General features: G+C 35.7%; 1 protein-coding gene across 2 annotated transcripts in view; it reads left to right on the plus strand.

Moving 5' to 3' along the window:
• ARAP2 (ArfGAP with RhoGAP domain, ankyrin repeat and PH domain 2) overlaps nt 1-13021 on the plus strand; it is a gene marked incomplete at its 5' end in the record, with an annotated part of 152210 nt that overhangs the window by 91152 nt on the left and 48037 nt on the right. For both annotated transcript variants that reach the window (XM_084233136.1, XM_084233135.1), the window contains 5 exons: nt 1504-1667; nt 4858-5070; nt 9734-9839; nt 11134-11281; nt 12742-12810. In XM_084233136.1, coding sequence (XP_084089262.1) covers nt 1504-1667; nt 4858-5070; nt 9734-9839; nt 11134-11281; nt 12742-12810 — 700 coding nt within the window. The remainder of the gene's footprint in view (nt 1-1503; nt 1668-4857; nt 5071-9733; nt 9840-11133; nt 11282-12741; nt 12811-13021) is intronic.

Genomic DNA, 13021 nt, shown 5'->3' on the forward strand with positions numbered 1-13021 from the left:
GAAGTAATGTCATTAGCTTCATGTTTCAGAATGTTCATTCTGACACCCCTGAGGAATTAGGAATTAGCGAGGTAGAGAATTGGGAAGGAGCTTCGTTTAGGAGGGGTTTTTAGTGGCCTCAGTATACGCATTATGGAGACCTGAATAAGCAAGGTTGGAATGACACCGGTGTAGTTCCTGGGAACTACAGTCAAAAAATACTGACACTGAATCCAAGTGGTGATGATTGGAGAGAGGTACCAACTGATAGTTAATCCAAAATTTCTGGTAGGATAAATAAATAGTCATAGTGTCAGGAGCAGTGTAGTATAACGATGAAGAAGTATTTGACATACATGTGGCACATTATGATAAAGACATCAAAAAGTATCAGTTGGTATAACGGCTTGTTAGTGATTGATATTACATCTCTTGAGTAAAAAGGTAATACTAATTACGATCCTCATTTTGACAATAATGAAACCGAGACCCAAACAAGGTTGTTAATTTGTACTAGGTCACAAAGGAAGTGAGTGCAGAGCCAGAATTTGAGTTCTGAAAGTGATTGCATTTCTGACTCTCTTTTTGCTGTTGCTTTTTGATCACAGGAAGATCTGATTGATCAGAGAAAGTTATAATCTGGAGATGGGGATTGGGTGTTACCAAGTTACATGCTGGGGCTGAAGCCTTGGTCTGAGTGACATCCCTTAATAGTCTTTGGAGTTTATATAAAAACATTGAGGACAAATTGCATTTTCAGAAAGTAGTTGTAAGCTTGGGAAACAGACTGAGTAACCAGTAAGACAGGGAAAAAGCCATGAAGAATTAAGTTACAGGGCCTCCCCGGTGGCGCAGCGGTTGAGCGCTGGGTTGCGAAACTGCGCGCGGCCTCTGCGGCGCCGGTTCGATCCCCCGCTGCTCCCCGGCCACCAGAGGAGGGTCCCACATGGCGTGCAGACCTCTCCTGCCGCCCGCTGCTCCCCTCAGCAGTGTACTTCGGTCCTTCTCCCTGCTCTGCTCCCCGCTCTGGCTCTGGTGAATTCTCTCACCCTCCCGCGCTTCTGACTGTACCCAGTGCATGTATAAACCAAACAAACAAACAAAACCAGCAAACAAATAAATAAAGCATGCCTCTATAAAAAAAGAAAAAAAATTAAAAAAAAAAAGAATTAAGTTACAAAAGCCAAATTGGAGGATGTATTTTCCCTTTTTTTAAGAAATGAAATCATCAACAGTTCTAGTCTTGAAAAATACAATTACAAATATCCATTAAAAGTCACTGTTGACGGAGGGTGAAGAGTGAAAGAAGAGAACAGAAACACAGCAGACTTCCTCTATTCTGTGGAGAAACTTGACTATTGAGGCAAATGAAGTAGAAGTTAGTGGGAGGGTAAAGGAAGTGACTTTTCTTCCAAAGGGTGAGACAATATTGCATTTATATGGATTTAAGGATAATCTGTCTAGAAATATTTTTTTTATAAAAAACCAAAATTATAATTTGAAATGCTTTTTAAAACTTTACAGAGCATTATACATCCATGGGCATACCAAGTTGGATTTCACAGTCTGGCATACTGCAATTGAAAAAGCAGCAGGTACAGATGGTAATGCATTACAAGATCAGCAGCTCAGCAAAAATGACGTGCCCATTATCGTGAACAGCTGTATAGCATTTGTTACACAGTATGGTAAGTATTACAGGGCTTTTATTCAACCCCCAGAACTCATAATATCATTCCTACAGTTTTTAAGTGGTCCATCCATGGGCCTGCATTAGAGACCTTTATATTTGTAAGTACATCAGTGAAAAATAAAAGCATACTTTCTGTTCAGCAAAATGTCACTCCTTTCTTTTCTGGCATGCCGATTTTAAGTATCATAGTGAAAGACTCTATATTGTAAGATGTATATTAGTATTAGATTAAAGATTATATTTTCTAGAGGTTATAAGCCTAGAATAAAATCTAGAAGAATGTAGTGTGCTACCCAAGCATCTTATTAGAGAGGTAAATTCTCAGGCAATATGCCGGAGAGTTTACTGTTTATTGACATATGTGTATAGTATTTGTAAGTGTATCTTGTTCAGAGTGCTTACATGTGTATATTAAGGACATAGTAATTTTAATAGTTTGGGCTTAATTCCAAGAGATAACTTTATGCATAGGAAAAAAAAACAGTTTGTTCACCTTCATTTGAATTTAATATGTTAGCATTATAGATAGACCTGAAAAGAACTTTATTCCTCATGTTTATTTTCAGATTACTATGGCTTCCTCAATTTCCTTCTTTCTGTTACATATTTCCCTAATACTTTAACAGGTAGAAATTTCTTAACTGCATTTTTAATCTAAAAAGGTTCTGCACCTTAATCTGTAGGTAAATGGCATTGATTTAACTTACAATTGTGGAAAAAATTAAAATGAATGATCTCATATTTGGGAATGCTGTATTAACTTTTTTATTCTACTATAAGTATCTTTGAGTGTTTGTAATTTGAAAAGCAGGTATAAATCAGTGAGTGAGTTGCAGTGACATTAGGTCGTTATTACTTACTGATTGCCAGTTGTGTGCCAGTCACTGACATTGGTCATGGAAATACAATAGTAGCAATAAAAACTTAAAGACAAAGCCATGAACCATGTGTTCCAGTATGAGAACTGACAATAAACTAACAGGAAACCAAATTCCATAAATAACTAAAGCTTTGAAGAAAATATTTTTTATACGTTAAATGTATAATATGTACACATTGATCTATTCTGAGAAGAATACCATTTTATCTCTTATTTTATATATAGTACCTGTGAAATTATTAATATTCAGAATCAATGTGTTTGAATTAAAAACCTATTGTAAGTAATGTGCAAAGTCACACTGTGGGCATTGTTCTATGAATTTCCTTTCTATGATAGTATGTTTATGTTTTTCTTATAACCACCTGTCTATTTAAAAATGGGGAAGGGGATGGTTGCCATCTTCATTTATTAATCATTTGTAATGAAATGAATTATAATGAAATGCACTTCATTTATTAGTGCAATTTATTGCACTTGCATTTCACAGGTATAAATAAATTGCACATATATTATTGTCTTAGGAAGAGCATACCCTCATTGGAAAATTTCACATCATGTTAATTTCCTAGTGTCATGGAGTCTCTATTAAGCTGACAAATGATTAAAATAACTTGACTAGTTCCAGTGTATTCAATTTAATGTTTCTCTAGGGAAATCAGAAGTTTCTTTGTGGTGTTTATTTGAATTCAAAATCACTAACACTAGATTGTTTTCAACTAAATTTCATATAACTAGTTTGTAACTCTAGTTCAAGGTAAATTACCTTGCATATTAAAGTAATATGCCAACAAAGGACTAGGGTATTTTTTGAAGAACAGAATATGAGGAACACCGCAATGTTACCAGCATGCATAGCAGTGAAGATTTGATATGAATTTAAAATTATCCTAGTGATTATAGGATCATGTTGTTATCCTTTTCCAGAGAGACTGGTCTACTGCACAGGAAGAGGGGCAGGAGACTAGGAAATTGTGTGATAAATGAGTACACAAAATATTAGCTTGTGGAATGGAGAGAAGCAGAATGTTTTGAGAGCAAGGTCAACTTCTGTAACATAGTGTTGCTTTATGATGTATTAGAGAGAAGAAATTCACAGATGAAAAGAACTGGGAATATGGCAGCACCATATATTGAACTAGGGGAACAAAATGAAGATGTAGGGACTGGGAGGTTAGGTGGTGAATAGGGCAGAGGTTAATCCCTCTCAGGTTATTTTTAATTGTCTTTATATGTGTGTAAGGGGGTGTGTGTGTGTGTGAGAGAGAGAGAGAGAGAGAGAGAGAGAGAGAGAGAGTGTGAGTGATGTGTATATATGGCATATTCACAGTAAAGTATATGTGAGTGTGTTCGAAATGTTAGAAATTGAAATCTGGGTGAAAATGTATATGATTTGGTTGAAACAATGAAATTTGATGAGTTTTCTTAGAAAATTTTGTAGGGGGTTGGAGAAGAGAATTAAAGATGGATTCCTAGAATCAACAACAAACACTAGATAAGCAAAAGAAATAGAAGTCTGAAAGATTAACTATAGAGGAGGGGGAAAATGTAAGATACAGTGTCATGAAAGTTGTGTGATTTTAATTTGACACGGATTAATTTGGAGTGTCAAATCTGCAGTTAAAGTGAGGAAGATGAGTTAAAATCCGGCAGACATACAAGTTTGTGTGGTGAGAAGATTAACAGGCATGTGAGGCAGAGAAAAGAATTAATATAGGAAGAAGATAATGGAGGATTTTGGTGTCTCTTCACCATTGCCGTCATCATCACTACTCTTCCTCCTATTATCCCCTACTACAGCTTACTTCCAATGGAGCATCTGATGAATCCATTATCAGGAAGAAAGTGAAGGTGGAATAAGACAGAAATTAGAACATAGCTGTGAAGGCAAAGGGGCTGTGCAAATTTGTTCCAGAGAGGCTCATTTTCATTAATGAATCTGGAATCATGTTTGTGTTTTGTGAGGCAAAGTGAAGATGGGACACTGGTGGTAACATAGCATTTAAAAAAAAAATTCTGTGAAGAACCAGGTGGACTGACCAGCACCTTGATAAAAGCTGAGGATGGAATAGTTTATTCAACAGGTTTATATTTTAAATACCAAAATTAAATGAAAAAAGTTTTCCCTCACCTGCATGTTTATGTCCATTGTTGTCATGTTTATTTCTTAATGCTTATCATTACAACAGAAAGATTTTTAATTATTTTAATTAAAAATTTTAATGAAAATTCTAATTTTAATACTTATAGTGGATTTTGGTTTCGGACATTGTTCATATAACCTTTTTTTTTTTTTTAAACAAAGGTTTAGGCTGCAAATATATTTATCAAAAGAATGGTGATCCTATACACATTCGTGAACTCTTGGAGAATTTCAAAAAGGATGCAAGAAGCTTTAAGTTGAGGGCTGGCAAACATCAGCTTGAAGATGTTACTGGTGTGTTGAAAAGTTTCCTGTCTGACATTGATGATGCACTTCTTACCAAAGAGCTCTACCCATACTGGATCTCTGCTTTAGGTAATACCTGTGATAGAGCACATACTATAAATGTTGCCTTCTAATTTGATACCTAGATTTTTAAAAATACTTGATATTCAGATATTTTAATTGAAAGAAACACTGTTCATAAAGGCTCAGAACAGAAATTGTGCAAATATTAATAGTTGTTTATATCAACTTTAAAATAAATTTATAGTTATCTTTGCTAAGTATTGTATTTTTTTTGTTTTGTTTTGTTTTGTAGAACTGGGGTGTAGGCCAGAGGTGAGAGGGGTGTGGTGAGAGGATTCACTATATACAGAGTGGGGGCAGAACAGGCATATTAACTGAAATACACTCCTGAGGGGAATAGTGGGCAAGACAGGAGAGGCCTACTGTGCTGTATGTGGGTAGCTCCCTGGACTTGGATCGAACTCAGGCTGTAGCTCAGCCCATAGTGGTTATAGCACTGAGACTTAACCGCTAGGCCACCAGGGAGGCCCAAAGGAGTGTTTCATACACTTAGTTTCAGTTTTCTTAGTGCTTTCTTTTCTTCAACTTGGGAAGTATTAACAGTCAAGCCCATGTATGCTGTTAATTCTTCATTAAAAGTAACATGAAAGTTTTAATGCAAGATTAGTTTTTGAAGATTTTCATGACTCTTTTGTCTTTCCTGTATCATTTATTCTTTTTCAGATTTACATTATTATATTCCTCACCCCACTCTTTCTTCATTTTCCCTAGATTGTCTAATAAATTAACAAAGCTTTGCTACTCTGTAAGAGAACCTATTTAAGAAAGAACCTATCTTAGAAAATTAGTTTATTATGTCACTGGGTTAATTTGTTTTTACTAAAACATATATTTACATATATTAATTCAGAACAACTCCTCTTATAGAAGCCTAACAATAAGTACTTTTAAATATAAATATTGTCTTTAATCTCATGTTTCAACTAGTGCTATTTTCGGTTTTATATATTATCTTTTTTTTTTTTTAAATCTACATTTCGATCATGCAACTTTATTTTTTTTTTTAAAGATTCATTTATTTATTTATACAAGCAGTGGGTGCAGTCAGAAGCGCGGGAGGGTGAGAGAATTCACCAGAGCCAGAGCGGGGAGCAGAGCAGGCAGAAGGACCGAAGTACACTGCTGAGGGGAGCAGCGGGCGGCAGGAGAGGTCTGCGCGCCATGTGGGACCCTCCTCCGGTGGCCGGGGAGCAGCCGGGGATCGAACCGGCACTGCAGAGGCTGCGGGCCGCTTTGCAACCCAGCGCTCAACCACTGCGCCACCAGGGAGACCCATTATATATTATCTTGTAATCTAGCTTTATATTTGTCTATATCTCCACACTTGTAAGTCATATGTATGTATATTATTGACAAATAAACCACAGGATTTCCTATATGTATTTATTTTCACAATGATTTTTATTTTTCAATTTATCTTTGAACTATATCAGAATTTACTAATATATTTCTTGTATGTTCCATCTGTTTCAAGATCTCTTGAAAATTACCTTTGAATTTGAATATACATTATTACTCTGATGGTAGTTTTTTGTGGAAATTATTTGTTTAATCTGTAATAAACTATGACATTTGTAGGAATTAATTTTGAAGTGATGGGATAAAAAATCTTCAGTTTGAAAAATTATCCCAAGAAAGTAGTATTGTTTTTAAAATACAACTTTTTCACAATTTAACTAATTTAGAAGTCTTTGGGTATTTCCCAAATCACTAGATTTAGCTCTAATCACAGAAATTATTAAATGTAAACTTTATGGTATATAAAATATGAAATTAGATAATATGTCTCTTTAAGCCCAATTATCTTGCCAATCTCATTTTTTAAAGATGTTTTTATTATAATTTGTAACTATGAAGTTATGGTACACTATTTAACATACAGTAAACCCTCAGGTAACATCATGGTTAAGTTCTCGGAGACTGCAATGTTAAATGAAATGAGGTATCCCCCAAGAAAGGTAGTCCTCAAACTAATCTTTAAAGTCAGCTGGGATTTTTTTTTTTTTTTTTGACCTTAGCGTAGGAAACTACTTAAAGGAAATGGCATTATTCAAGAAGCCGTGGTCTATCTATTTTATACAGACTTACAGTTTGTTGTAAAATTGGTTATCGAAAATCTCTCACTTTTTTTTTTTTTTTTTTTTTGAGGCATGCTTTATTTATTTGTTTGCTGGTTTGTTTGTTTGTTTTGTTTATACATGCACTGGGTACAGTCAGAAGTGCGGGAGGGAGGGTGAGAGAATTCACCAGAGCCAGAGCGGGGAGCAGAGCAGGCAGAAGGACCGAAGTACACTGCTGAGGGGAGCAGCGGGCGGCAGGAGAGGTCTGCGCGCCATGTGGGACCCTCCTCCGGTGGCCGGGGAGCAGCCGGGGATCGAACCGGCGCCGCAGAGGCCGCGCGCAGCTTCGCAACCCAGCGCTCAACCGCTGCGCCACCGGGGAGGCCCTCACTTTTTTTTTTTTTGCCAGAGTTGTCAAATTCACTGACAACTCATCTTCACTGTTGTCATCACATATAGTGGGAAAAAGTGACATTGAAAAGAGGAATGTGTTCATTGTTTACTGGTTTATGAATTCTTTAAGAATTTATGGGGAGGTGTCTTTGAATAGTGGGTCAAAAAGCCTTAATGGTCTTTACCTTTAGATTTTCTGTAGTTCACCCTGACCTGACAGAAGTGTTTCTGTTGGATCTGACAAAGATAAAACAAAACACTCTGGTTTTGGTTCCTTTTCAGGTTGACCTGAAAAGGAAGCTCTCTTGGGTCTTGGACATCTGAGGCAAATAATGCTATACAATGGCACACCGCCTATTTATATGATATATGATTTGTTCTTCTGAGAACACAATTAAATTGTCTGGATTTTAAATTCATTTTATTTTCTATTAGATGGAAACTACTTAAAGGAAACATTATTATTCACCCACAATCTTCTTGTTTACTTTTGAATTGTGTAAGTTTTATTTTGTAAATATTATCTATTTCATTTTTAAAATATTTGTGAAAATATACTAGCATGACTTCTTGTTATGAGTATAATAATATTAATTAAATTTTATTGAATTAATAAAATTACCCCTACAGTTTTAGTTGGAGGACATAAGAAATAATGTGTGAATTACAGCAGAGATGATAGGCAATTCATTTTTTTTTAAAGATTTATTGATGCATACAAGAGCAGGAGTACAGACCAGAGGCTTCGGGGGGTAGAGGGTAGGGTGAGAGGATTCACCAGAGACAGAGTGGGGAACAGAACAGGCAGATTGATCAAAGTACACTGTTGAGGGGAGCAGCGGGCAAGTCAGGAGAGGTCTGTTGTGCCATGTGGGTTGCTCCCTGGCCAGCCGGGGATCTAACTCATGCTGCAGAGGCTGTGGATTGCTTCATAGTGTGGTGCTTAAGCCCTTGCTCCAGCAGGGAGGCCTGATGATAGGCAATTCTTAATTCACTTCCAGTGTATTTTCTCAATAGAATTTGGGTGTGTTTTTCTCTTGTGTTTAGAAAGTCATCTACTAGTGTACTTAAGTCAGTATTGCCCTGGTCACCGTTTAGATGTCATATGCAGACTAAATCAGCACAGAACTACACCTCAAAAAGTTAAATACCCAGGAGTAAACCTAACAAAGACGGTGAAGCACTTATACAGAGAAGACTATAGGGCACTGTTAAAAGAAATAGAAGACACAACGGAATGGAAAGTTAATTTCAACTTAGAATCCGAGGTTATTCAAAAATTCATCACAGTTTCCTCCCTCATCAGGGATCATAATCCCATTTAAAAGCTGTTGCACTTTTAAAGACTCATTATTGTGAGTCTTAGGCAGGGCCAAGCAGAGAATAAAAAAATTCTTGTTTCCAAAGGTTTTTGGGAATTGAGAGGGAATATGTAAATATAATTCCTTTTACTAAATCAGCACAGTTATTTGAAGAATGAGCTTTTATTTTCCCCATGCGTTAGTAATATGTGAGACCAAAACACCACTACACTTTTTTTTAGAGTCTTCAACTTTGGGACCTGGTGTCTGTAGTTTAAGTACTGATTTGTTGGAATTAGTAAAGTGCAGGGTAATACCTTCTCATTCTACTTTCTGTAACTAACCACATTATGTCCATGACAAAGGCAGAGGTCCACTTTGTAGTCTGTCAGAGTTATTAAGGTCTGCACATATCTTCTTCCATTGTTCCCTTATCTTTTCCAAAAAATTGAAGGTGCTAAGATTGGTTAATGCCCTTTATCTGAATCTTCAGGATAACGAACACTTCATAATTCTGGGAAGATTCATAATTTGGGGGAGATTTTACAAGGGAAAAAATTCTTTGTCAAAGATAATAAAACCTTACCAAATAGTGAAATGTTTTCATAGGCAGAGTTCAAGTTAGTTTGACTTATTTCTTCAATGTATACTTCTTTTTGAGTTGGGTATATCCCTGTTAGGGGAAGTTCAGTAGTCTATAAAATAGAAGATGAAATAAAACTCTGGGTTTTTAAAATTCTTTTTTAAAAACTACAAGTTTAAGAACTGTTGTATTTAGCTATGAAATGTTGATATAAATAAATAATTTTACAGGATTATGGTAGTTTGAATGTTTTTCCATTGAAACTCGATTGTTTCAGTTAGTGAAATACAATTTTGAATAGTACTAAGAATTTTTTTTTTTTTAATCATCAGATACCCAAGATGACAAGGAAAGAATTAAAAAGTATGGCGCATTTATACGGACTCTTCCTGGGGTCAACCGAGCAACGTTGGCAGCTATAATTGAACACCTTTACAGGTGGGTGCATTCATGAACTTTCCTAGGTATTTCAAAGATGGCTCTCAGTAAGTCATTATTTCTTTAATGAAAGGACTTCTACTAACCTTCCACATGGAACAATGAGTATTTCACCATATCACAGGAACAATTTCAAAATGAAATGCCCATTAAACTATCGTTTTAGCAGCTCTCTTTGTAATGAGGACATATTTAGATAAATAGCACTAGAAAATTTCTTAACTATACTAGGTATAGTCACTTAAGGCATCCTAAAATAAATCCATAGCATAGGTAAGAACTTTAAAGCTCATTTAAGAAGGAAATTGAAAAACTGAAGAAAGTACAGACTCCTGAATTATAGCAGGAATCTGTGAGTAGAGTTTTTTCCTTTTGGTGTACTTACTATAAACTCTTACTATTTTATTATTAGTTGATTTTTTTTGACTTATTTATTTATTTATACAAGCACTGGGTACAGTCAGAAGCGTGGGAGGGTGAGAGAATTCACCAGAGCCAGATTCGGGAACAGAACAGGCAGACTGATGAAATACACTGCTGAGGGGAACAGTGGACGTGGCAGGAGAGGTCTGTGTGCCATGTGGGACCCTCGCCGGTGGCCGGGGATCAAACCAGAGCTGCAGAGGCTGCAGGCAGCTTCACAGCCCAGCGCTCAGCTGCTGTGCCACCAGGGGAGGCTCTATTAGTTGATATCTTATTTGACCCTAATATCTTGGTATCAGACTGTTGATCAGTGAGGAAATTTATTTATTATTTTTTTAAATATTTATTTATTCGCACATAAAAGAACTGGGGTACAGGCCAGATGTGCGGGAGGGTGAGAGTATTCACCAGAGACAGAGTGGGGAACAGAACAGGCAGACTGAAATACACTGCTGCAGGGAGCAGCGGGTGAGACAGGAGAGGTCTACTGCACCATGTGGGACCCTTGCTGGCCGGCCGGGATCAAACCGGTGCTGCAGAGGCTGCGGACAGCTTCCCAGCACTGCGCTCAACCACCTGCGCCACCAGGGGAGGCCCAGGAAATTTATTTTTTAATGCGGTCTCATTGGTTTACATTGTTATTAGTGTTTAAAGGTATAGGACCACCCCTTTCAGGTGGTATAACTATACTGCACACATATCAAAGTGGAAATTATAAAAGTAAAATTATTTAAATTACCACTGCACCCTTAATATCAGATCTTTGATTGAGAGGTATACATGTTTAAAAAATGATAAGTATTATAACTTATGATTCTTGGAAATATCCAAAAAGAAGTGTCTTGTAATGAGCTATGCTTTTCTCCGACAGGGTTCAGAAATGCGCAGAAATCAATCACATGACTGCCCATAACTTGGCCTTGGTTTTCTCATCCTGTTTATTTCAAACCAAGGGACAAACTAGTGAAGAAGTGAATGTCATTGAGGACTTAATTAATAATTATGTTGAAATATTTGAGGTAAATATTTTATATTCTGGCCCTGCTAAAATAGTTTTAATGTCACTGTTTGCAAACATAAATATATATTTAGCATGTTTTTATTTATTTAAGACTTTGTGAGTATTTAAAAATACAGAAAATAAAAGATAGTTATATGATCTTAAATTTTTAAGATTCAATTAGCTTTTTAAGCTATAGACATTCAGTTAAGCATGACTGCTTTTAAAGCTTTTTTCTACCATCTGGTGTCTGTTGGACAGAGTATTTCTATTTATATAGTATAGTGTTTTTATGTTTTTTTTTCTTTTCATTATGTGTATGCATTAAGTATGTCTACTTAGAGGTGTGAAATTATGTTTTTCACAAATTTGATAATAAAACACCAGCTTGTTAAATTCTGTAATTGAAAGCATTACACTGTTTTCTTTTAATTGTGCCCCAAATTGGAAAAAATGTGAAATATTGTTTGGTTTTTACTGAGTCATCTCTGTTCTAATTATTTGACTTCTAAGTTTACAATGATGGAAATTAATATTTTCATGTATCATAGACAACTAAGAATAGGAATGATTTCTTAGTCCAAAGGAAAAAAAAAAAAAGAGGAAATAAGCCCAGGATTTGAATATGGAAGGAACAGAGAGGATCTGAGTCAAAGGCTCAGCATCTGTTAGTCAACTCCTTCTGGCTCAGTTTTACCCTTTAAACTTTTATGGAGCCTTCCATGAAATGGGGTGAGATAATGCTACTCTTACTTGGCAATGAATATAGCAGATGAAATCAAATAGTTCCTCCATTCTTATAATAACTGATCACAAGATTCCTTGCAAAGGAAAACAAGGTTGATTTTAATAGAATAAAATAACACAGTTTTATTTTAATCTATGTAAGAATGGAATGGACTCCTCAGTTGTTGGAGTTTCTTTGCTCTTCGATCTCCTTTATTTCCTTCTATGTGTCCACTGTTTTTGATCAAAAGCAACTTCTTTGCTATAATTCTGATGCTGAAAAGTGAAATTATTAGACAAAAATAATGTGTGGCTTTACATGCTCTCTTTCCTATTTTTGTATTGTTACATTAATAACTATATTCATACTTTTGTTAAATCCAATTTTAAGTGGTAGAAATTTCATAACTATTTAATGAACATTTCAGTTTGAGAAAAAAGTCTTATCTCTCAGGTTATTAACTCTTACCAAACCATTCATCAGCCCCTTTGCTTATTAAATTGCCTTAGCAATAGGGATTCCATTGGTGGAATCTGCAGCCTGATGTGGAATCATCATAGAATGTTCTGAGCTTGATGAGGCTGTATCTGATTGGCTTTGTTTCTACTCTACCTCATGGGCCTGTGCTGATTAAGATGGCCATTAACATTTATTTTAACTTGTTGGTCTTTAAATTCCTGAAGAGTTATGTGAGGATGAGTATCATCACTCCTGGTATTTTATTAGAATATCCCGAATTATATTTTAAACAGGTTAAAGAAGACCAAGTCAAACAAATGGACATAGAAAATAGCTTTATTACCAAGTGGAAAGACACCCAAGTGAGTAGAAATAGTTAGATCTCCAAAGAATTAAAAACAAATCAAAACAAAAAAATAACAAAAATACTTCCATTGTAAGTAAAGAAAGATGTTTGTGTTTATTTTTCAAGTTCCTCTTTGAAGCAAACTAAAAGTAATGGGGGAAAAGAACCTAGATAAAATGGTTGTATAATTCTGCATGAGGCAGATCAGCAAAATGTCGAAGTATGTT

Source organism: Talpa europaea (assembly GCF_964194135.1).
Source record: "Talpa europaea genome assembly, chromosome: 5".
NCBI lineage: Eukaryota > Metazoa > Chordata > Mammalia > Eulipotyphla > Talpidae > Talpa > Talpa europaea.